We start from the raw sequence: 23,201 nt of genomic DNA, 5'->3' as shown, positions 1-23,201 counted from the left end.
TGTTTTAATCCATTGGTGGGGTGGGGTTAATCAAAATTACAGATAAAGTTCAAATCCACCTCTTTGTTTCTATTGTATATATAGCTTGTAAGTGAAGAATAACCTTAAATCCTTCCAAATCTGCCTAAATAAATAGTTAAGAATTAGCCCATTAATTATATATTGTCAAAGTACTTAGATTATCATAAGTAACCTTTATATTCTACTAACTTAAATTCAGACGTAATGCAAGAGTAAACTTCAGCCTGACATTTCTGTTTATTGACTCCAAATCAGTACAAATATATAAAATTTACTCTGGTTTTAAAAAATGAAATATAATGAGAATACTTTTTGGCATTTTGTATTCTGAATTGTTCTGGCAAAAATATACCACTTCTTTTAAGAAAAATTATCTACTACTTTCTATTGCCATTTAGCTGCTTAATAAAATATAATCTACCAACATGTCCATACTGCAGATTAAAAATCATTTTTTTTAAGTAATTGTGGTTTTTGCAATTATTTTTAAGTTTTTAAACCACAATTACCTTTTTTTTTTTAAATTTTATTGGGGGACTGTGTTTTTCCAGGGCCCATCAGCTCCAAGTCGTCCTTCAATCTAGCTGTGGAGGGCACAGCTCACTGGCCCATGTGGGAATCGAACCATCAACTCTGTTGTTCAGAGCTCACGCTCTAACCAACTGAGCCACCTCGCCGCCCCTAAAAATCATTTCTTGTTTTTGCTTCCATTACATATTTCATTCATCTGGTAGTAGGTGTTTCATACACATTTATAGTTTGCTGTTCTTTCACATTGTATTGCATTCCTCTCCATTTTGGATAGAAGAAGGGCTAGTGATTTATTTGTGATTTTTGTTATAACAACTGTTCTCCATTCTGGTTTTTATTTTTTTCAGTGCTTTTTCTTTTTCTTTTTTAGATACATTTGAGATGGTTTCTGAAGATGAAGATGGGAAATTGGGTTTTAAAGTAAATTACCATTACATGTCTCAGGTGAAAAATGCAAACGATGCAAACAGTGCTGCCCGAGCCCGCCGCCTTGCCCAGGAAGCGGTGACACTTTCAACCTCACTGCCTCTGTCGTCGTCTTCTAGTGTGTTCGTGCGCTGTGATGAGGAGCGGCTTGACATCATGAAGGTAGAAAACACTTTGCCTAGCTCCTTGGTTAACCTTAATTATTTGATTATTCATACAAAGCACGAGAAATAGCATGAATTTTAATAAATTCAATAAAAATTATGTTGAGCATTTTGGACATCAGTGAAAGGTCTCCTTTTTTAATGTTAGTTCAGAGTATGTGGGTGAGACTGCTGTTCAAAATAAAGATTTAGAAGAAAATACCAAAATATCTTCCTTGAGCAAAGACTATATGCAGCCCATCCTCGTTTTAGAGCATGGTATGAAAGGGTTTAATGCTGATCAGTAGTAAGCAAGTTACAGGGTTTCTTCCGTGTCGTCTAAGATACATCTCTCGTGTTTATACTATCAGGCCTAAAAAATCAGTATTTTCTTTTGTTCTAAATTTATATATTTATAGATCCATAAGATCTATGAGTTAAGTAATATTGGTACAATAATAAATAACATGCATATTTATATTTTAACACTGGTGATTTGGTCTTAAATTCCAAGAGACTGTTGCAGCACAAAAATTTTAAAGATTTGACACCCAGGGCAGGGGAGATGGAGCTTTCTTTACTTTATGATTTAATTCATAGGTTAAATAATCTGTTGTCCTTAGATATACAGCGGAAACTATTGACCCATTGATTTGAGGAAGGTTCTTTTGTTTGCCTGCGCTTTTGTTTTGCTCTTTTGGATAATTTTTCTCTAGAAATCTCATAGACCTTGCCTATTTGGCCACACTCTTACTACCTGTTCCTTGTCAAAAACAGTAGAGCCAATTATAGGATGATTGCCTAGGGAAGTATTTTATCACCAAATAAACCACATAAGTTCAAGCTTGTGATGTTTTCTCTGTTAGGCATTAAGTATACCTAACAGAAAGGATCCCAACATGAAGTCCCAAAGCATAAGTCAGATTTGTCGCAGATGGAGACTCTAGTGCCACTTGCCTCTGCACACAACTGTTTGGGACCAGAGGCTTTGCTGCTCGTGCTTTGCACAATAAATATCTGTGAACTGGCTCAAACGATATTTGTTAGCTAATTCTGACACTTCACTATTGGGTTCTCTGCGTTTTTTTAGACAAACAAAAATCCTAAGGGAAACACCTACTTTAATTTCAAAAGCTTTTTGTTATGAGTTGTCACATGAGAACTTTAATTCCTGTTATCCTTGTCTCATCCCAGAGAAAGATATTAAAAAGCAAGTTATGTTTTAAAACATTGACTTATCTGAAGATTTAAAGCAGAAAATTAACATACCTTTGAGATACGATAGCGAATATACCTAGAATCTCAAATTATTAAAAATACTGTAGAGAACCTTATGAAAGAAAGCTCTCAGGAAAAAAAGTACCTTAATATATCTAAAGGTATTTGATGTTAAGGTAAGCTTTCCTGATGCCAATACGGCATCTCATTTTTAATAGCCCATTTTTACTGAAATCATTTTAATACTAGCCTAACGTGTGTGTGTGTGTGTATGTGTGTATGTGTGTGTGTGTGTGTGTGTATATATATATATATATATATGAATGATGTAAGAAGGCTGTTCTTATTTCATGTTGGATTGTGTTTTCTTAGTAGCTGTGTTTAGGAATAGTAACATTGGCTTTTGTGTGTTTGTATCTATATACTAGGTTCTGATAACTGGTCCAGCTGACACCCCTTATGCAAATGGCTGCTTTGAGTTTGATGTATATTTTCCTCAAGATTATCCCAATTCACCCCCTCTTGTGAATTTAGAGACAACTGGTGGTCATAGTGTGCGTTTCAATCCAAACCTTTATAATGATGGCAAGGTAATGTAATTATAGTCTTTTGTTTCTAATGCCAAAGTATTGCAACCAAAGGTCCTTTGTAACTTGAATCAAAATTTTGTTTTAGTTATCTTATTTCCAGAATACATGGCTTTCTTCATGCTTCTCTTCCCTATATGCAAAGATTAGGCAGAGGAATGAGAGAGAAGGCACCGAAAAGGGCAGAAACACAACAGTGTTAAGAAGCACTTACAGTCTTAAGAAGTTACTGAGGGACAAACTTATTTAACACATTCCTTGGCCAGTTGAGAGCTTTCTTCACTATGGAGATAGCCAGGTGTCTGTCTTTGCCTCTTTTCTTTACTTTCCTTATCTCCAATTCCAGTTATCTTTTTTCAGAAGTGCCTGAAGCTAGAGGAATGGCAATGGCCTGGTACTGTCAACTCTATGTTCCTTTTTTGCATATTTCAGCGTTTTTTACTATCGTAACTGTCCAAGTTTTCCATGATGCATATTATTATAAACTTCATATTAAAATATTTTCTTATCAGTGGGAAGATGCATTCCTATCACACCTCCCAAAGTTGCAAACAGGTATAATAAAAATTATTTCATATAACAGTAAACCTTTCAAAATTTTATTTAAAAGAACAGTCATCACTTTTCAAAGTAATTTTGGACAGTTTGATGGAATTTCAACAGTAAATGCCATGCTGAGAGTATTTAATGTTTAAAAATCACTAGAAGGTCAAAAGAAGTTTATAGACTTCACAAGCAGACACCTTTAGGATGCTTGTTGATCTAGTACATTAAAGATGGCCCAAGTTTTCCCTTCCTTGTTTCAAAAGGTGCAGCCTGCTTCATATCTATGCTTGCAAGTTTCATTTTGTCTTTATCATAAGCTCCAGTCACAAAACTGGAATTTGTTTTCTGTGTTTATTGTAGGAGATTTAACCAGACGTAGACCTACTTTCTTGGGAGAGCAAAGAAACAGGTCTTTTATAACTCAGCAGAGAAGAGGAAATAGCAATGTTGACTTTACTCAAGAGAGAGACTGGAACTTGAATAGAGTTCAAGTGTAAAATGTTAAAATTTATTCAAGAAATTACTTTAAGGCTTACTGATACAGGGAGGAGGATAAGGGCTTGAGAGTTTATATAGTTTTTGTTCTAGTACACACTGGTAACAGCATTTTACCTTGGGTTCCCGCTCTGTAGGTGGGGATAAGAGTACCTACCATTGGTAATCACAGTGATGCTCTAAAAACTCAGGTGGGATGCTATGGCTGAGAGTACTTTAATAATTCACAAAGTGGTTCAGATAAGACTTTCAAAATTATTAATGAAATTAACTGCTAAACGAATCGATGTATTTTGCATGATTGCTTTCACAGAGCTCTAAGAGAATAGCAGGCAGATAGACTTCTCTGTTTTATTAAGAACTGTTTGTTTTCCATATTTGTTGCCTATTATATGAAACTTGGTTTATAAGAACAGATAAAATGTCCCTGGTTCTATTTCCCAGAGTGACCAGTTGACCTGTATTTGGCAGATAGTTTGAGTACGTTCTTGCTCTCTGAGTGTACAAAGATCTAATGTGTTTTAAAGTTTGTTCCAAGGAACCCTGGGAATCCTCAGGACCTTTTCCAGGAATCTGTGAGGTCCTCCCCTTTCCAATTCCACGTTTGTGTGAGGCCACATTTTATTCACATAGTTCAAAACAATGTATTACAATAGACTGAATATAGAGGCAGATACAAAGTCAAGATCTCTTCTATTAAGTTACATCGAGTTTTCAAAATTTATAAAATTTTGAAAGATTTTTAAAAATGAAAAATAGTACCACTTTTTTCTCAATGAAAATTTTTTGTTTGGAAAACAGTTTTTATTTAAAAGTGTTATTTGTAATAATGAATAATAGATACTGAATCGTTTTTCATTATGATGAAATTGTCACATGATTTGGATCACATCTGAAGAAGCCAATTTGTTTTTAACGGACTGACCCTTAGGGTTTTGTATAGGGACATAAAACTGAGATACTTGGAGTAATAGCATTTGTTTTTACTTCTAGTTGTGACAGTTTGATTTAAAAAGCACACCTTTCAATTCTGTTTATGGTTTTCACCATATTCCTCAGGTTTGTTTAAGCATCTTAAATACGTGGCATGGAAGACCAGAAGAGAAGTGGAATCCTCAGACCTCAAGCTTTTTGCAAGTAAACAAATTTCTCTGTTTCACTTTGAAAATGAAGAACTATCTGTGTTTAAAAAAATTTTCTTTGTGTATGTGACCAAGAGTAAACATAATAGCCCCCCCATAAAAAGATGGATAAGAAGTACATACTAAATAGCTTATACGTGAGCAGTTAATACAGTGGAGTCTCATCTGGAGTTTAGAATCTTAAGTTAGGGCATAAGAAGAAGTTGCATTTTGTCAAAATTGCCTTTTAAGAAATCCCTAAGTTGCCCTTAATGTACACTATGCTGCAACAAGACGAGACAGATTATCCCATCTTCCAGTCACTATAGAGCTAAATCTCCTGTCAGGGGAACTTGATAGACTACTCGTATTAACCTGTCTATCCACATTTGATGGAGTTCTTCTGATTAATAGTGGGATTCATTTGAGACTTAGAAGTACTGTCCTGGAATTAATCAAATGTGGGATTTATTGTTCTTATTTTGCAGAGCAACTGACATACACTTTATAAGTCTCAAGTTTTATGAGGTAATTTCCAGAAAACACTTGAGCACGTAAAACACAATATGTTATATAATATTCCATCAAGTATTTTTTTGCTGATGCTTTATCTTAATAGTTCAGAATCCCCCAAAGAAATGGAAAAGTAAGCATATTAATAAAATGAATTAACTTTGTTACTTGTTATTAAGGAAGCAGAAACAAATTATTGTTGCTACATAATTTAAACTCACATTTATAGTTTAGTGTTGATTTTTAAGAAGGACTTCCATAAATTATCCCCAGGTAAGCTTATTTAAGTTGACCTACCCTGGAGGAATTCTTTTCCTACATCTTTATTTTTAATTAAGTGAAAGCAGATATGAAAAATAATTTTTTAGGCTGTCACTCTTATTTTGATTCTCTGAAAAGACCTTGTAGCATCCTACGAATGAGAGAAATCATACTATATGTAATTTTTTTCTTTTTGCTAATGTGGAGACCAAGAAAAAAGAGGTTATGTGATTCATGCAGAGTAACTAAGGAAGTTGCAAGTATAGTCCTCCAAGTAACTACTACTTCGTTTTAGAAGTAATTATGTCAATTCTATTCCAGTAAAAACTTAAAATATATTTTTTATATGTGTGTTACTCGTCAACGTAAACTAAGCTTCTGATGAGTTTAACTACGAAAGGAAACTCGGAGATACCCTATTTCTCATGAAGTACATTAGACTTACCTGAGAATTGGAATCAATTTTTGAATTTTTTGTTGAATATATGTAGTGTTAAAGATAAATTTACAATTTTTTAAGGTTTTTTTAGTTTAAAGTTTGATTTGCTTTTAACTTTTATATTGCCTGAGTATTTATGTTATATACCAAAAATTGTGTGAAATAAAGAAACCTATATGCAGGGTTTAAATTTCACAAGTTTGGAAACTTAAATATCCACACGTAGAAATTATCTTTATATATTTCCTTTAAAATTTTTTGTCATATGCATAGTTCACATAATCATGATTAATATAATAAATTATTTGTGTACTGCTCTGTTCACTTAACATTAGAGCATATATCCATTTTTAAGTTAACATTTTTATAATTTCTAATTGCTATACATGGTAATCTTTTGGGTTTTATACCATTATTGAACTATTTCTCCACTTTTGACTAAATATTTCAGTTCTAATTTTTTTTAGTTTTATGAATAATGCTGTTATATTTTATATAGTTTCCTGAATCTAAGTTTCCAGATTTGGGATAAATTTGACTTGGTCACGAGCAAGAGGAGGCGAGAGTGAATAGCCTCGTCTTCCTCCAGATCTTCGGGGAAAATCTGTCAGTCTTTCTTCATTGAGTATGATGTTAGCTTTAGGTTTTTCATAAATTCCCTTTATCATGTTGAGTACATTCCCTTCCACTCCTCATCTGTTACATATTTTTATCACGAGTTAGAAACTTTCTTTAGAAGCAGACTACAGAGCCACAGGAAGAATTAATTTCTTTGAGACCCAAAGATGTTTACACTTTTATTTATCACAGGTGCACAAAAGATCAAAGTACTTTTTGCCATATTGAAAATCTTCCACAAAAATTTCCGAAGTTTATATACAATTTAAAAGATTACAAAAATGTTTTGAACAATAACAAGCATTGTTAGAATTGCTTAGTTTCCTAGTAGAGACTCTTAAAAAGATATTTATTTGTATCACAGTATCACATTTTTCAGTCTTATGCCATAAGTTTCATATCTGGCAGTAACCTAGTAAGTCATGACTATTTGCATAATTTAAAATCAAAAGTCATTATTCATTAGAATTGTCATCAAGAATAATTACATTTTATTTGTAACAACAAATTTTGGCATTGCTTATGTAACTGGTTTTCAATGCTGCTGTAATGTACCTCAAATTCCCATTAATTCTTTGTGAATATTTTTATTCAATTGGATGTTAATAACGATGTCATATGCAAGACGAGTTAAACATACTTAGTGGTTCAGATAATTATTTATAAATGGTTATAAATGATAAACATGTACTACCACTTTTCTTAAAATGGAAAGTTCTGGAAATCAGCCACTGACTACAGCCCTAGTCAATAGCATAATTTTCCCATAGAGAGGCAGGTAGGCGCCTACTCTTTTGAAAGGTTTAAACAAGTTTACTAATTAAGGGTGTTTTTTTCCCTCACCCCAAAGATGTTGTTATTTATTATATTTTCTTACTGCAAATCAATATTTTTTATTGTATACTCGGTACTTGTGGTTGTTTGAAATATATGTTGAACCAAGTCAAAGAATTAAATCCTGGACAAGACATAACATGAAGATAAAGGAAAGTGGGAGTTAATAATTCCTAACAGGAGTTAGGTAGGAGCAGGAATATGGCAAAATGGTGGATATTCTAAAGATAAGAATAAGTTGCAAGAATGGATAGTGGTAGGAATGTATAAAATTGAATGAATGTATAAAATTGTAGGAGACAAGATTACCTGTCAGCCAGTTGAGTGGCCTGATAGACCATACAACAGGGTTAAAATTTTTCTTTTAACAAAGATAGTGAAAGGAAGCTATTACATGGTTCTTGATTTAGTCAGTTCTTGAACAAATTACATAGAGAACTTCTTGCAATTTTTTTTTGTTTGTTTTTGTTAAACTTTTATTTATTTTAAGTGTATTTTTCCAGGACCCGTCAGTTCCAAGTCAAGTAGTTGTTTTACTCTAGTTGTGGAGGGCGCAGCTCCCTGTGTCCCATGTGGGGATCGAGCTGGCAACCTTGTTAAGAGCACTGCGCTCTAACCAACTGAGCTAACCAGCCGCCCCACTTCTTGCAGTTTTGTGGATGCTAATATGAAGCTAAACAGGAGAGGAACAGTAAATTCAGCCTATGAGTAAAAGTCTAATTCTTGACTTCGTGAAAATATCAAAGAATTGACCAAGAATCAGTAATCCTCTATTATGGAATGAAAATATATTCTGTTTATTGTTAAGTTAACTTAAATATAACCATATGTATGTAATAGACTACGTAATGTAGTGGATATTTTCTGACTAATTATCATTTTCAACTCATACTCTAACAAAACTCTTTAGCCAGATGTAGCTATGGTAAATATTTTTTGTTTGAATCCAGGTAGCTCTTTTAATTAAGTTTTGTTCATGAAAATGGAACTCATGCTGGCTACTTTTTGCATGCCCCTATTACATAGGTAAAAATACTTTATTTTTAGAGTAGAAGTGATTTTGTTTGCCTTTTATTATCTTTTGGATGCATCATGCTGTCATTTTTACTCAAAGAAAGAACAGCTACTGTGTATTAAACTTACTTATGAGCACTACTACTTTACTCCCCTCCAAAAAGGGAAAGTTTATTTAATTCTTGCAGTCATTCTATAATGTAAGTAGGTGTTTACCCCTTTTTATAGATGACTAAAAAAAAAAGTTCTGAGGGGATAAATTATTCTGCCTACTGTGGTCTATGAGCTCACGTATACACTGTTTCTCAGAGTTAGATAAATCCTATTGTTTTTAATATTGAGCATCAAATCCTTTTTAAAAAGAAATCTTGCCTTCCATGGATTTATTAATTTACTGTTTTTTTCATGGCCAGTGTTTTATTGGCTACAATAAAGTGTGCTGTAAAATCAAATGATCCAACAGGTCAGATAATCCAAGGCTCCAGAAATGACATAAAAATCAGTATTATGAATAGTTGAATTCACTGAAGATATGATAAAGCAGCATTTATATACCTCCAAAAAAATACATGTTTAAAAATTAAATAGAAAATTCCTTTAAAAAGTAAGTATAAGATAATGTCACTCAATGATAAAAGAACCCATGTTATAAATTGTTCTTCGAATCGAATTCCAAGAAATGTTGGTATTTTGTTGTTACCAAATGAAAACTTTATAGTCCAGTGTATTTTTGTTTTTATAAGACATAAAATTATACCCAAATTTATTTCTCAAATATAGTTTTCTGTGGTCTATTATACAAAACATCCATTCTTTAAGTTTCCTTTGTTTGATTTAGCTGTTTTAAACCAAATATGCTATGAATCTGGAATTTAAATTTTTGAATCAACAACTTCAAAGTTGTTTGAATCAACAACTGCCTGAAATTTATAAAACTGTTTTTTGTCTAAAAGGAGGTGAGGTTAAATAAATAACTCCTGTGTTACAGATTTGTGATGAGTTTTTAATTTAAATTCTTTTTCTCCCTGTATTGAAAAATGGAGATTATGTCCTGCTTGTATTAGTGGAAGTAGAAGATTATTTAAAAGGGAATGGGAAAGAAACTAATAACTGTGTCCTAGAAGTGACTTTCAGAAGTGTCAGATTTGAGTTAGGGAATGTATATAGCCAAAGGAAAATCACTTTCCTTCAATAATATATTGAGTTTCAGAAATTTTTAAAAAATAGATTCTAACCTCAGAATTACACAGGTTAAATTTATTTTCTATAGTTGACCTTGTCCTCAAAAACATGGTCATTCCAGGACTTGTTTAACCTAATCTGTTCTTAGATCATAATTTTCAAGTTCCCTTTTTTAAATTTTCTAAGAAAATATATCCCAAGGCATTGTTTAATCCTCTTTCCTAATGAAAGTCAGTTGCTGTTAATCCTTTGTGATTTATGAAACAGGCAGATGGTATCTAATGTTTTCCCTCCACCAAAGATGTTATATTTGCTAGTTATATAGGTATATTAGCTAGCAGTATTACATTAGCTAAGAATGAACTCTCTGTTTATTACATCTGGAGAAACAAGCCTTCTGTTTTAAAAATGGCGATTAGAGGTGGTCAAATTCTCATTAGCAAGAGGTGGGCTCATCTTGCCAATGAGAATTTCCAGGAATGAGGTTATTGTGATGTTGTGGAAGTTAATTTTCCTTGGGATAAAAATATAGACTGCCTCATGCATAATTTTCTTTACAAGTGAGTATTATTAAAAGTGCATGGTTAACTTTGCACTCTCTAAGAATGTAAAAGTATTTCAATATTATAATTATTTTTTTATTTTTAAAGTTTTTATTGGGGAAGGGGAACAGGACTTTATTGGGGAACAGTGTGTATTTCCAGGACTTTTTCCAAGTCAAGTTGTTGTCCTTTCAGTCTTAGTTGTGGAGGACGCAGCTCAGCTCCAGGTCCACTTGCCGTTACTAGTTGCAGGGGGCGGAGCCCACCATCCCTTGTGGGAGTCGAACCAGCAACCTTGTGGTTGAGAGCCCACTGGCCCATGTGGGAATCAAACCGGCAGCCTTTGGAGTTAGGAGCAGAGCTCCAACTGCCTGAGCCACCGGGCCAGCCCCAATATTATAAGTATTATTAACATAAACGTTATGGTGATAAATATAGGTGGAAGCACATATAAAAAGGGACTTCTAGTTGATGAAGCGATATATTATTGGTTTATTGGTAGTAAAAATATCGCATTATAACGATTCTTTATTTCTTTGTTCTTCAGGTATTAGTGTCTGTTCAGTCCCTTATATTAGTAGCTGAGCCTTACTTTAATGAACCAGGATATGAACGGTCTAGAGGCACTCCCAGCGGCACACAGAGTTCTCGAGAATACGATGGAAACATTCGACAAGCAACAGTTAAGTGGGCAATGCTAGAACAAATCAGAAACCCTTCACCATGCTTTAAAGAGGTATGTTCAATAAAATTAATGAAATACTTTATTAAAGGCGTTATAGAATATAACTTATCACTATTGGATTTGCCTTGATATTTGGAGTATCTGCAGTATACTGAACTTATAGTTTGTAACCATAATTCCAAAAATATCAGTAATAATGTAACAGATGATTTTTAAAACTTTTTATTAAGTCCTTGTTTTTAATAGTTATTCTACTAGCAGCTGTCTAGACATTAGGTTGGTGCAAAAGTAATTGCGTTTTTTGCAATTTTTTTAACCTTTTAAGCTGCAATTACTTTTGCACCAACCTAATATGTTACTAAAATATTCCTCATAAATTTTTTTTTTAAGTCAAGATACTTTCTAAAGTTGTCTTGCAAATAGAAACTTTGCTCTTGTACTAATATCTGTGTGTGCGCATTGAAAAAAAGACATTTTCTTTTCTTCAGGATAAAGTTGGACTAGTGAGTTTCTGAAACCTGTCTTGATATTCTCAAGTGCTTTTATTTCACCGCATCCTGAAACGTGACTCTTTTTCTGTGGTTAATTGTCTCTCCATAGTCTGCCTAAAAAATGATTGTATTTTTCACCTGTCATATCATATTACTTCATCACATCTTATTTTAACTGTGTCATGAAACTTTTTGTTGTTGTTAAAATTGTTCCCCTTGATCATCAGTTTCTTAAAATGTGTCAGAAATCAACGGTCTAGAGGAATAATTGGCATGCTTACCTAACGTAAAATTGATCGCTAATGTAGCTAAGCAAATATTATGTGTGACTACTAAATGTAGCATCATATGTGAAGCCCTCTTCATAAAATATTATTGATGAATATACTCTGAAGGAATATAAAAAGAATATTTTTCCTTTTGTTACTATATGAATTTACACTTTGAATGACAAAGTTGGGTATTCTGTTTTTGGAAAGGCTTGCATTTTACCTCGAAATGATATGGGACATCTCTTTTCCTAAACTTAAAGGACATACAAACATACATTTATTTGTGCTCTTAAGCATAATATTCCATCCCTTCAAGCTTGAGTTACTTAAGTAATACATTTTGCAACCATATTGAAGGTCAACTGTTACTAGGCATGCACTAAAGTACTCAGAACTCAAGGATAAATGAAACTTAGTTTCTGCCCTTGAAAAACTGATTTTCCTCCTGTTTGTATCATAAAATAATTTTTCAGTGTCCTTAGGCTCCAATAATGAATCCAGATAAACTACTTGACAAATCCACTAGAATGTATAATAGTCATCTCAGACTTAACACTGTAAAACTGAACTCTAGATTCTTCCCTCCTTCCCTCATTCAAAAAAGCACCATCATCGTCTAAGCCCAAAACCGTAACCAACCATGACTTCATTCTTTTTTTCACATACCACATTCAATCTATTGACAAATATTGTTGGCTCCACCCTTCAAAACATCATCAAAATTTGTCAGTAAAACCATCTTTACTGTCGCCAGCCAATTTCAAACAACCATTAGACTGTGGATAGACTGTGGAAGTAGTTTCCTAACCGGTTTTCCTGCTTCCACTTTTGTTTTTCTACAATGATTCTCCACACATAATCAGATCATCTCACTCCAATGACTTCCCACTGTACGAAGAAGAAACCCCAAAGTCTTTACCGTGGTCTACAAAGACCCATATTGTCTGGCCCCGGTCTACTTACTCTTTGGCATCTCTAAGAGTTTAAAGGCTTTGATACCAAATGTTAGGATGTGGAGCAACTGGAACTCTGATACACTTCTTTTTTTTTTTTGTATTGGGGTGACAATGGTTAGTAAAATTACATAGGTTTCAAGCTGATATACTTCTGATGGGAATACAAACAGGTATAGTCCTTTTGGAATACTCTGACAGGATCTGATAAGCTGAATATCTGCCATACGACTAGCAATTCCACACCTTGGTATATTTTCAATAGCAATTGTGTACATATTGGGTATGCAGAATGTTCATAGCATTATTCATAATGGCTAAAAATTGGAACAGTCCAAGTGTCCATCAGTAGAATGAATAGACAAATTATGAAGTATTCGTAAAATGGAATACAGCAATGTAAATGAATAAACTGTCGCACACATTAAGGTGGACAAATAACATAAACACAATGTAAAGCATAAGCCGGGCACAAAAGAGTACATTCCATATGATTCCATTGATAAAAAGTTAAAAAATGAGTAAAACTGCCTTATGCTTAAAGAGGTCAGGATAGTGTATTCCTTTGAGGATTCACGGTGAGAGGGACCAGAGGGCGTCTTCTGGCAGACTTGGTTGTGTTCTGTTCTGTGTCGTATCTGTTAAGAGATTACACTGGTGTGTTTACAGTGGGAAAATGTGTCCAATTGTACACATGTGATTTTTGCAGTTTTCTGTATATGTTAGACTTTAATTTAAAAATGTACAGAAAAATTTATAAGTACATACACTACTTGGTCAATGTATAATTTGTAGGTTCGTGCATAAAAAATTTTTCTGCAAGAAGAATAAGCTGTTAATACAAGGAACTCAGAGTTGAGGGATGACTTTTACAATTAACAAATAAGTGTAATTTGAAACAATACTCCTTCTCATCTTTTAGAACCTAGCTCATATTAAAGGGGACACTCCTTATCCATGAGTGCTTTCCTACTTTTCCCTATCAGATGCGACTTGCTCCTCTTGGAATCCCCTGAGACTTTTTTGTTTGTATTTTAAGTATTTTTTTCTGCTCTACTCGGTGGTTATCATGAGTCTTCATGTCAGGCTCTGTCTTACTTTTGTATCCCTATAGGCATCAAACACAATAACTATTAAGTGTATCAGGATCTTATTGGTGTTTTATATCCATTCCCAGGGTATCCTAATGATTTTTTCCCTTGCAGGTATTAATTCCTTATCTTTAGGGGAGATAAGCTCATTTGACAACATAGTAGCTCACCCAGAATACAGAATAATATTTCCAAATTGATTTAATAATATTTCCAAATTGATCTATTTTCAAACTTAAATTTGTCAGAAACAGACTCCTACTAACACAGGAAGACATTTTACTAGCTTTTCAGATTTTTATTTTAATCCCAACTGTAAACTACAACCGTGTTTCCCTGAAAGTAAGACGTAGCCGGACCATCAGCTCTAATGCGTCTTTTGAAGCAAAAATTAATATAAGACCTGGTCTATTTTACTATTATATAAGACCTGGTAGAATAGAATAGACTAGAGTAGAATACCAGGTCTTATATTAATTTTTGCTCCAAAAAAACACTTTAGATCTCATTGTCTGGCTAGGTCTTATTTTCGGGGAAACAGAATTACTAGAAGGAAATTTTATTTTATAAAATCCTATCCATAAATTAACCAGAAGACACAATTAAGAAAATAATAATAGTGCCTTTTTAGGGCTCCATTCTGAATATCTTTGACATTTGGAACGTCTTTAGTTTATCTAGGTGTTCTTTGAGTTCTCTTTTAAAGGTACACATTTTGACAGATTTTTCTATTGTCCATAGTTTTCTAATTCTTTCCTCCTCGTTATTTACTTGTTCATTTACATTCACCTTCTGAATAGATTGCATTATATATGTCATCATTTCTCGGCCTTTTGGCTAAGATCAGGTGCATTATATATGCCTTATTCTCTCTGCATAGGATTAACTATTTGAATATCTGATTAGGATTGGGCATTATTTTCTGCTGTAGAACTGGGCATTTCAACTCATGTCATCTGATGTCATAAACCTGCTCCATTAATAGTATAGAGTTCACTAAATTGAGTTTTATGGAGAGAAAAACATTGCAGTGTCTTTTACATTTCATTTCTTTTTAATGCCATATACTTTGTCTTTTAATTTCTGACCCAAACACATTTTGTTTCCTTGATTGTTTTATTCTTAAGGTTATACACAAACATTTTTACTTGAAAAGAGTTGAGATCATGGCCCAGTGTGAGGAGTGGATTGCCGACATCCAGCAGTACAGCAGTGATAAGCGGGTAGGCAGAACCATGTCTCACCACGCAGCAGCTCTCAAGGTGAGTTAGGCTCCTCACAGGAGCCCTGTTGGTGCTTCAAAAGAAGATGTCTGTTCATGGACAGAACCGTGGCCACCAGATGGTAAAGGGTGGGAGGGAATCAAAGGAACCTAAAATTTATTTTTTAGTTCTAAATTGGTCTAAATTGCTACCCAAAAGTCTGTAGAAAAGATACATTCATTTTGACAATGAATTGACAGTTTGTAAAAGTAAAAATCGGTACAGGGGCTAAGGCAACAGAATTTTATAGAGTTATTTGAAGGTGATGTCAACCAGATGTGCTCCCCAAGTGACTTTTTACTCATTTAGCTTTTCCCTAGGCCTTACCTTCCAGAATTTTCTTACTTGGAGTAATGAGGGAGATGGTCATTGGAGAGCCTGCAACAGCTGATTAGTGGAAGTGTCTGTGATACAAATCTTGTTTTGGGGGGAGGCGGGCAATTTTTTTCAATTTGGACGTTCGTGAAATGGAAATGCAAAATAGGATGGTTTTAGAGATTTTTTTTTTCTTTTCTATGTGGACTCATTCCTTCATTAACCCACACTATTTTCCCTGCCTCCTTTTTTCCTCCACCAATTATTTTTCCTCTGCCTACCGTCAGTTTTTCCATATCTACTGGTTCTTTTCCTTCCAACTTTAAAATTATCTTCACTTAAAATGATTAGATTATAATAAGAATTTATTGGATTTTTAAGAGTGGTTTTAAAAAATATCCCTATCATTTCAGGTTACATACGGGAATATTTATCAATGAAAAACCACATGATGACTAGTAAAAAGAGAAGGGCCAAGTAGTGTGATAGGGATGAAACTAGACTGTCTGTGAGTTCATAATTGTTGAAGCTAGGTGATGGATATACATGAAAGTTTATATTCGGCTCAGTTTTCTATATGTTTGAAATTTTTTATTTTAAAACTTTTAGAAAGAAGATTATTTTCCTCTTCAACATTTGCATCCCCCAAGCTAATTTTGTTTTGCCACTATTATTATAAAATCTCTCTTCTTTTATTATCAAACTAGAGCAATTAACATTTCCACCTTCATAGTAAAACCATCCTCTCGCTAACTAACCTTTTGCAGTTTAACTTCCATTCTATCAGTTACCCACTCTCCAGTGCTCAAAGCCAGTGACTCTGCTTATCTCTCTGTTTACTCATCTCTCTCTCCTCTCCAGGGCTTTACAAATACTTACTTTTCACGTGCTCTACTAGCTCACTTCTACTCAATTTTCAGCTTAAATTTCACTTCATAGAAGCTTGACATGACTTATAAATTGGATGATTTCAGTATAAGCTTTTATAACACCCTATGCCTACCTATTAAAACAGTCATAACATAATGTTTGTTTTTTTACTGTACCTTTTTAAATTTATTTTTTATTAGTTTCAGGTGCACAAAGGAACGTAACAGTTAGACATTTAAACCCCTGATAAATTGATAACCCACCCCCCAAGCTCTACCCTTCTGACAACTTACATGTTACAATACCATTGACTATCTTCCTTACGTTGTACTCCATATCCCGTGACTAATATATACCTAGATATTTAGTTATAGTTGATATTAAGTATTATTCTACTTCAGCTTCAGTTGTATAGCGCATTGGACACAGTCTATGAAGTGATCCCCCTGATAAGTCCAGTGCCCATCTGGCACCTTAATATGATCTTTACAACATTGTTGATTATATTCCCCATAGTGTATTAATTACCAATTTGTATTTCTTAATGCCTTCACCTTTTTCACCCTGCCCCCAACCCCATTCCCACCTATCACCCTGATAGATCTAGTATCTATCTGGCACCACACCTAGTTATTACAGTATTGTTGACTATATTCCTTATGCTATACCCTACATCCCCATGACTACTGTCTAACAACCAATTTGTACTTCCTAATCCCTTCCCCTTTCACCCATCTTTAACGCCCCTCCAATCTTAAAGAGGTCCCTCTAAGATTCCTTGTAATACTGGTTTGGTGGTGATGAACTCCTTCAGCTTTTTATTGTCTGGGAAACTCCTTATCTGTCCTTCAATTCTAAATGACAGCCTTGCTGGGTAGAGCAATCTTGGTTGTATGTCAATGCTTTTGATCACTTGGAATATTTCCTGCCACTCCCTTCTTGCCTGCAAAGCTTCTGTTGAAAAATCAGCTGACAGTCTTATGGGGGCTCCCTTTAGGTCACTAACTGCTTTTCTCTTGCTGCTTTTAAAATTCTCTGTTTGTCTTTAAACTTTGGCACTTTAATTATGATGTGTCTTGATGTTGGCCTCTTTGGGTTTATCTTGTTTGGGACTCTCTGTGCTTCCTGGGCTTGTATTTCCATTTCCTTCACCATGTTAGGGAAGTTTTCTGTCATTATTACTTCAAATAGGTTTTCAATTCCTTCCTCTGTCTGCTCCTTCTGGTACCCCTATAATGCGAATGTTGGTACGCTTGATATTGTCCCGGAGGCCACTTAAACGCTCCTCAATTTGGGGGGTTCTTTTTTCTTTTTGCTGTTCTAGTTGGGTGTTTTCTGCTATCTTCTACAACACTGGTCAAATCCTCTGCTTTATCTAATCTGTTGATTCGCTGTAAAATATTATTCATTTCCATTATCGTATCCTTTATTTCTGACTGGTTCTTTTTCATGGTTTCCATCTCCACTTTTATGTTTCCTATCTCTTTCTTGAAGTTCTCCCTGAGATCATTGAGCATTCTTATAACCCACTCTTTGGAACTCTGTGTCTGGTAGATTGCTTATCTCCGTTTTGCTTAGTTCTTTTTCTGGAACTTTATTCTTTTATTTGGGACTTGTTTCTTTGTCTCCCCATTTTGTCTTCCTCCCCGTGTTAGTTTCTATGTATTAGGTAGGGCTGCTATGTATTCCGGTCTTAGTAGAGTGGCCTTATGTAGTGGGGGGCAGTGGCACAGTCTTTCTAGTCACCTGAGCTATGCGTTCCAGGTGTGTCCCTTGTGTGGGTTGTGTGTGCCCTTGTTGTTGAGCCTTGGTTGATAATTGCACATCAGTGAGAGGGACTGACCTTTGGGCTCAGTGGTTGTGAGGATTGGCCTTGACTACAGTGGAAGGGTTGCTGTGCAGGGGCTGATCCTACAGAGTAGGATCTGCCTCAGCAGGACTCTGGTGCCTGCCCCTTGGATGTGTCATACTTGGAGACACCTGGGTGATGCTCCAGCTCGTTTTGAAGCTGGCCACTGGGAGTGCCCACCTCAGGACCACCTTGGAGGGGATCCGCTGTAGGTCAAGTTCAGCCACAGCCTGTTTCCCACCCGGGGCCACCTGGAAGGAGCCACAAAGAATTCCGCAGATGTCTTCCGCCTGTGCTGTGTTTGGAAGAGCCTTGAGAGGCCAAGCCATGAACCAAGGCCAGCTGCCACTAGTGTCAGCTTAAGGCTGCTCAGCCAGATGCTGCTTATCTGGCTTCTGTGACTCTTTGAGCGACCCTAGGTGCAGCTTGAGCAAGGTAGGTGGTCTGCACAAAAAGCCACTGGAAAGTGGCCTGGTTGTGCCTGAAAGTTGGGTGGGGTGGGATCTCAAATTGCCAGGGGGAGGCTAACAAACAGGGGAGACTCAGATAATGCACTGCCTGTATTCACATGCCGGGAAGGGGGAGGGCTCAGCAAAGAAACTGGCCTCCACCGGCTCCCCCATCCAGGAAAAAGCCGCCTCTTTAGCCCCGTCCTAGGCCAGACAACTCAGTTTCCCCCATATGTCCCTGCCACCTTTCCAGCTGCTGCCCCAGCGCTGGAGCTCAGAGCCAGTGATCCTGTTGGTGGGTAAGGCCGCGTGCGGGCCTTTTAAGAGGAGTACCTGGGAGTACAGGTGGCCTCTGTCTCACTCAGTCACAATCTCCACTGGTTTTTACCACCAGAAATCATGGGGACTTCTCTCCCCGGCACTGGAAGTCTGGGCTGAGGTGGGGCTGGGACCTCTTGCTCCTCTGGGGGTGGGGGGACCCCCACAGACGAAATATCCCTCCTGATCTTTAATGGTCACATACGGGTGTGGGACCAGCCCGTTCCACATCTCTGCCCTTCCTACCAGTGTGGAGGTGGCTTCTTCTGCGTGTCCTTAGTTGAAAGGCTTCAGTTCAGTTTGATTTTAGGCGATTCTCAGTAACGGTTGTTTTGTAGATTAGTTGTAATTTTGCTGTGGTTGTGAGAGAAGGTGAGCACAGCGTTTGCCTGTTGTGCCATCTTGGTTGTCCTCTGTCTGCTACACTTTTTATCTCGAGACTGTCCTGACTCCCTCTCATACGCTTGGATTCCTTCAGTGTGTTTTTTCTTCTCTTGAATGATCATATACCTGAAGGCTTACATTTTGGCCCTCAGGGCTATTTATTCTTTCTTTTTCATTGTATTTATGCCTTTGACTTTGGCCATTTACTCTTTAAAAGTGACTTTTCGAACTTTGCTTTCTCAAAATTATATTACTGACATTTTTACATAGATGCCTTGTCATCACTTCGTTAAAGTTCTAAAATTAGAACTCCTCTGCCGTCTAAGCAGGTTTTCTAACTTTCTGTGTTAATTTTAAACCATTTTACTCTGTCTTAAAATCTCTAGATATTACTGACCTCCTCCTTCATCACATATACCTCGTCAGTACTAGGTCCTGTCAGCGCTGCCTTCCTGTGGGGACACCACCCACTCTCCCTAGCTCTGTCCAGTTCCCACAGCTTAGTTTATTTGACCAGTTTCCTTGGACCTGGTTCTCTTCCTTCCAGTTCTTTCTATAGTGCACTATAGTTCTTCCTATTGATCTTCCCCAAATATGTGTTTAGATATGTCTTTCCCTTACACAAAACTTTGGTGTGTAAAGGCCAGCCTCTTTGGCTTTGTTATTTCAGTTAGCATCTTGCTTATATCTCAAATTCTTCTTTTTTTTTTAATTAGTTTGTTTGAGCCAAACCGACGACATATGCTGGGGAGCAAGATCTCAAATGCTCCCTCAAATTCTTTTACTCTGTTGTTTCTCTGTCACACCTGGCCCTGGAAATCTCTATCCTTGAATCAGTGCAGATTTACATCATTTCAACTATACCTTTGCTGATTGAGTGCTACTTGCGAAAAGCATGCAGTTATTCGGCTTCATTCCACAATAAAGGCATAGTATTCCTATATCAGCTGGGCCCTTGCAATGTCAGATTATTTATTTCTCCTTCCCTATTTAGTGTTGTCCACAGTGGAAGGGAAATTGGGGCTAGAGAAATGTTGAGTTTCCAGCAGGTAAATAGACTCTGAAACTTTACAAGTGGCTGCAAATGTGTAGTTACCTTATCTTGTTTATATGTCCTAAACTACTCCAACCAAAATTTAGGCTCTATGAGATCACAGATTATATCTTCCTTTTTCTATTCATTGCTTTTACATTGTCAATGTTGAACACAGTGCCTGATACATAAAAATTGTTCTGTAAATGTTGGTTAGTTCATTTTCAAAGTCAGATATTGACACAACTGATTTTCAAAGCCATTGGTGTGATATTTGAGGCCATTTCTCTCCCACTAGAAAATTATAAATCGAAATTAAATGTCTGTAGACAACCAACTACTCTCTGTTACATCCTTTCCTTAGTGACATTCTGGGGTAATACAAAGTTATGTAATATGTAGTCTTTCTAGATCTTTTTCATTTGCTTGAGTTTAAAAAAATTCCGATGATAAAATTATTTGTAAGGTTTGTTCTGAGCATTAAGTGAGACAATTAGTGTGAAGCATTTTGCAAACATTCTACACAGGGCCTACTACCTGGTAAATACTTCCTTCCATTCACTAAAATAGTAACAAGTTTATTTTAATTTATTGACTTTTTTTCTCTCAAAATATTGGACCAAAGGCAGCTTGTACTACAAGTCAAGCGGTTACTCTCCAATTTAAAGAGTCTGTGTAGCAAATGAATGCTGTCTCATAAGTCATCAGCAATGCTCTTACTATATACATGGTTTAGGGACAGCAGTAGCATTTGCAGGCAGACTACTCAGGGCTTTTCAACAACATTATTTTCAACATCAATTATTTTGAGAGATTTTTGCCCATTTTGTCACTCTGTTACAGTTGCTAGCATAAGGAAGGTACTCAGTAAATATTTGTAGGCATATGATTTGGATTTTGTTGTAAACTCAATTTCTCCCACAAATGATGTTGCATTAGAATCCCTGGATTTACTTGCCATTTATTTTCCTTTGTGTAGCGTCACACTGCTCAGCTCCGGGAAGAGCTGCTAAAACTTCCCTGTCCTGAAGGCTTGGACCCGGATGCCGACGATGCCTCGGACATGTGCAGTGCCCCAGCGGGCGCGGAGGACACTCTCATGCACGATCAGGTCAAACCCAGCAGCAGCAAAGAACTCCCCAGTGACTTCAAATTATGAGCTGCGTTGACGTGGACTTCATAGACACAGGCTTTGAAGCACAAGCCAAATATGTCAATATTTGTATGTAAGAAACTAATTATGTAATAGGTAATGAAACTGAAACTATACTATGCCCTTAAGGAGATCCAGTTTAATTCAAGGTGATCTTTTATTTACCTGTACAAGAGTGTAAACTTTTTTGTGCTTTTATTTTTCAATTGTGAGAACCACTGATTGGTATGTTGAACAAATTTGTGTATACAAAGAAATGGGTAAATCACTGATATATAAGGGAAACTACCTTAGGAAAGGATGTTTACTGAATGTTTATTTTTTTTTTTTTTTTACTGTAGAGTGAGAGGTTGTTAACAAAGAATATATATTGGTCATTCTTACAACTACTATTTAAAGTCAGCAACTTTTCACTGAATTTGATAGATTTTATGTTTGGCCATATCTTCATGCTCATATTTGATTTCTGAAGACCTCCTCCATACACTTCAATAAAAGTTAAATGGACATACTCCCTCTTTTTTGATTTAGTGGTACATTTTTAAAATGATAAATCTGCCATAAAATGCATTATAGCTGGAGACTTGCACTTGTATGGATGAATTTATTACATCAACATATTTAATTTTATGCCTTCTAATTCTAAGATGCAGAAAAAAATAAATGAACATGATTTTATTCTATGCCAACATTTGGGCTTGTGAATGTATCCGTTATTTGAACTGAAGGAATGGTCAATTTGAAAAGTCACTCTTAAACTGATTTTTTCCTCAAGGGCTCCTTTTTTCCTGGACTCTGGTTTTATTACTAAAGTCACATGTATGTATTAAACACTGAGGCTCTGTAGAGCAGAGAGGAAGTACCTCTCTGGTGCTGTTACAGTACATTCTGTACCTGCCATATAGGCTCATTTTCATGCAAATTCTAGAGCCAAATAAATAAAGACTTAGGTCTATTAGTATGTCTTATTTCTAAAACAGTTTGCTATGTGTGAAATGCTATTTCTATAAAGAACTGGACACTTTCAAGACCTAAGCATGGGAAAGGAAAGGAGATTTTTCCAAGGCCAGTTATCACAAAGGAAAAGCTAAGGTGGTTCTTGATAGTATTTGTATAAGGTGAGTGGGAACCCTGAATCTGGAGCAGACCAGCAGGAGAAACTGTGTTCTGATCAGTGAGTTGTTCTATGAAAAAAAAGGGGAACAGAGCTCCTTACGCCCGAAGAAGGGAGGGACAAACAGTATGTGACCAGGAGATCAAAGGTTCTCAAACACAAAGTGTTAGGTCTGCTGCTACCCAAGAATGGCAAAATGGTCAATTTATGAGAAAGAAGAGTCAATTAAATGTCACCCCATAGACATGCTAGCTAAAATCTAAGTGTAAAATTATCGGCAATAAAAAGTAAAAGGATAGTGATCAACCCTGTTCTCTTTTTTCGTTTGTTTTTTGGTCTGTCAGGATGGATGATAAAAGCTGTTACCAGCAAGTATATTATTTGTCTCCAATTTTCAATTTTATTTTTAATCATTAAAATAAGGTTCAGCCATTTTCTATACCTGACACCATTAGTCCTCAGAATGCTATT

The 23,201-nt window shown here is 35.7% G+C and overlaps 1 protein-coding gene across 17 annotated transcripts in view; it reads left to right on the top strand.

The window, feature by feature from the left end:
• Positions 1 to 22,574, top strand: part of BIRC6 (baculoviral IAP repeat containing 6) — a 203,621-nt gene extending 181,047 nt beyond the window's left edge. For all 17 annotated transcript variants that reach the window (XM_019741699.3, XM_019741694.3, XM_019741691.3 and 14 more), the window contains 6 exons: positions 923 to 1,140; positions 2,768 to 2,929; positions 5,027 to 5,104; positions 11,039 to 11,227; positions 15,111 to 15,245; positions 21,443 to 22,574. In XM_019741699.3, the coding sequence (XP_019597258.2) occupies positions 923 to 1,140; positions 2,768 to 2,929; positions 5,027 to 5,104; positions 11,039 to 11,227; positions 15,111 to 15,245; positions 21,443 to 21,622 (962 nt within the window). In that variant the 3' untranslated portion in view covers positions 21,623 to 22,574. The remainder of the gene's footprint in view (positions 1 to 922; positions 1,141 to 2,767; positions 2,930 to 5,026; positions 5,105 to 11,038; positions 11,228 to 15,110; positions 15,246 to 21,442) is intronic.
• The last annotated feature ends 627 nt before the right edge of the window (positions 22,575 to 23,201 follow it).

The sequence above is a fragment of the Rhinolophus sinicus genome, chromosome 2 (assembly GCF_057876585.1).
Source record: "Rhinolophus sinicus isolate RSI-liver-muscle chromosome 2, RSI-T2T, whole genome shotgun sequence".
In the NCBI taxonomy this organism is placed as follows: domain Eukaryota; kingdom Metazoa; phylum Chordata; class Mammalia; order Chiroptera; family Rhinolophidae; genus Rhinolophus; species Rhinolophus sinicus.
The sequence above is the reverse complement of the archived record's forward strand: the minus strand, read 5'-3'. Positions and strand labels throughout refer to the sequence as shown.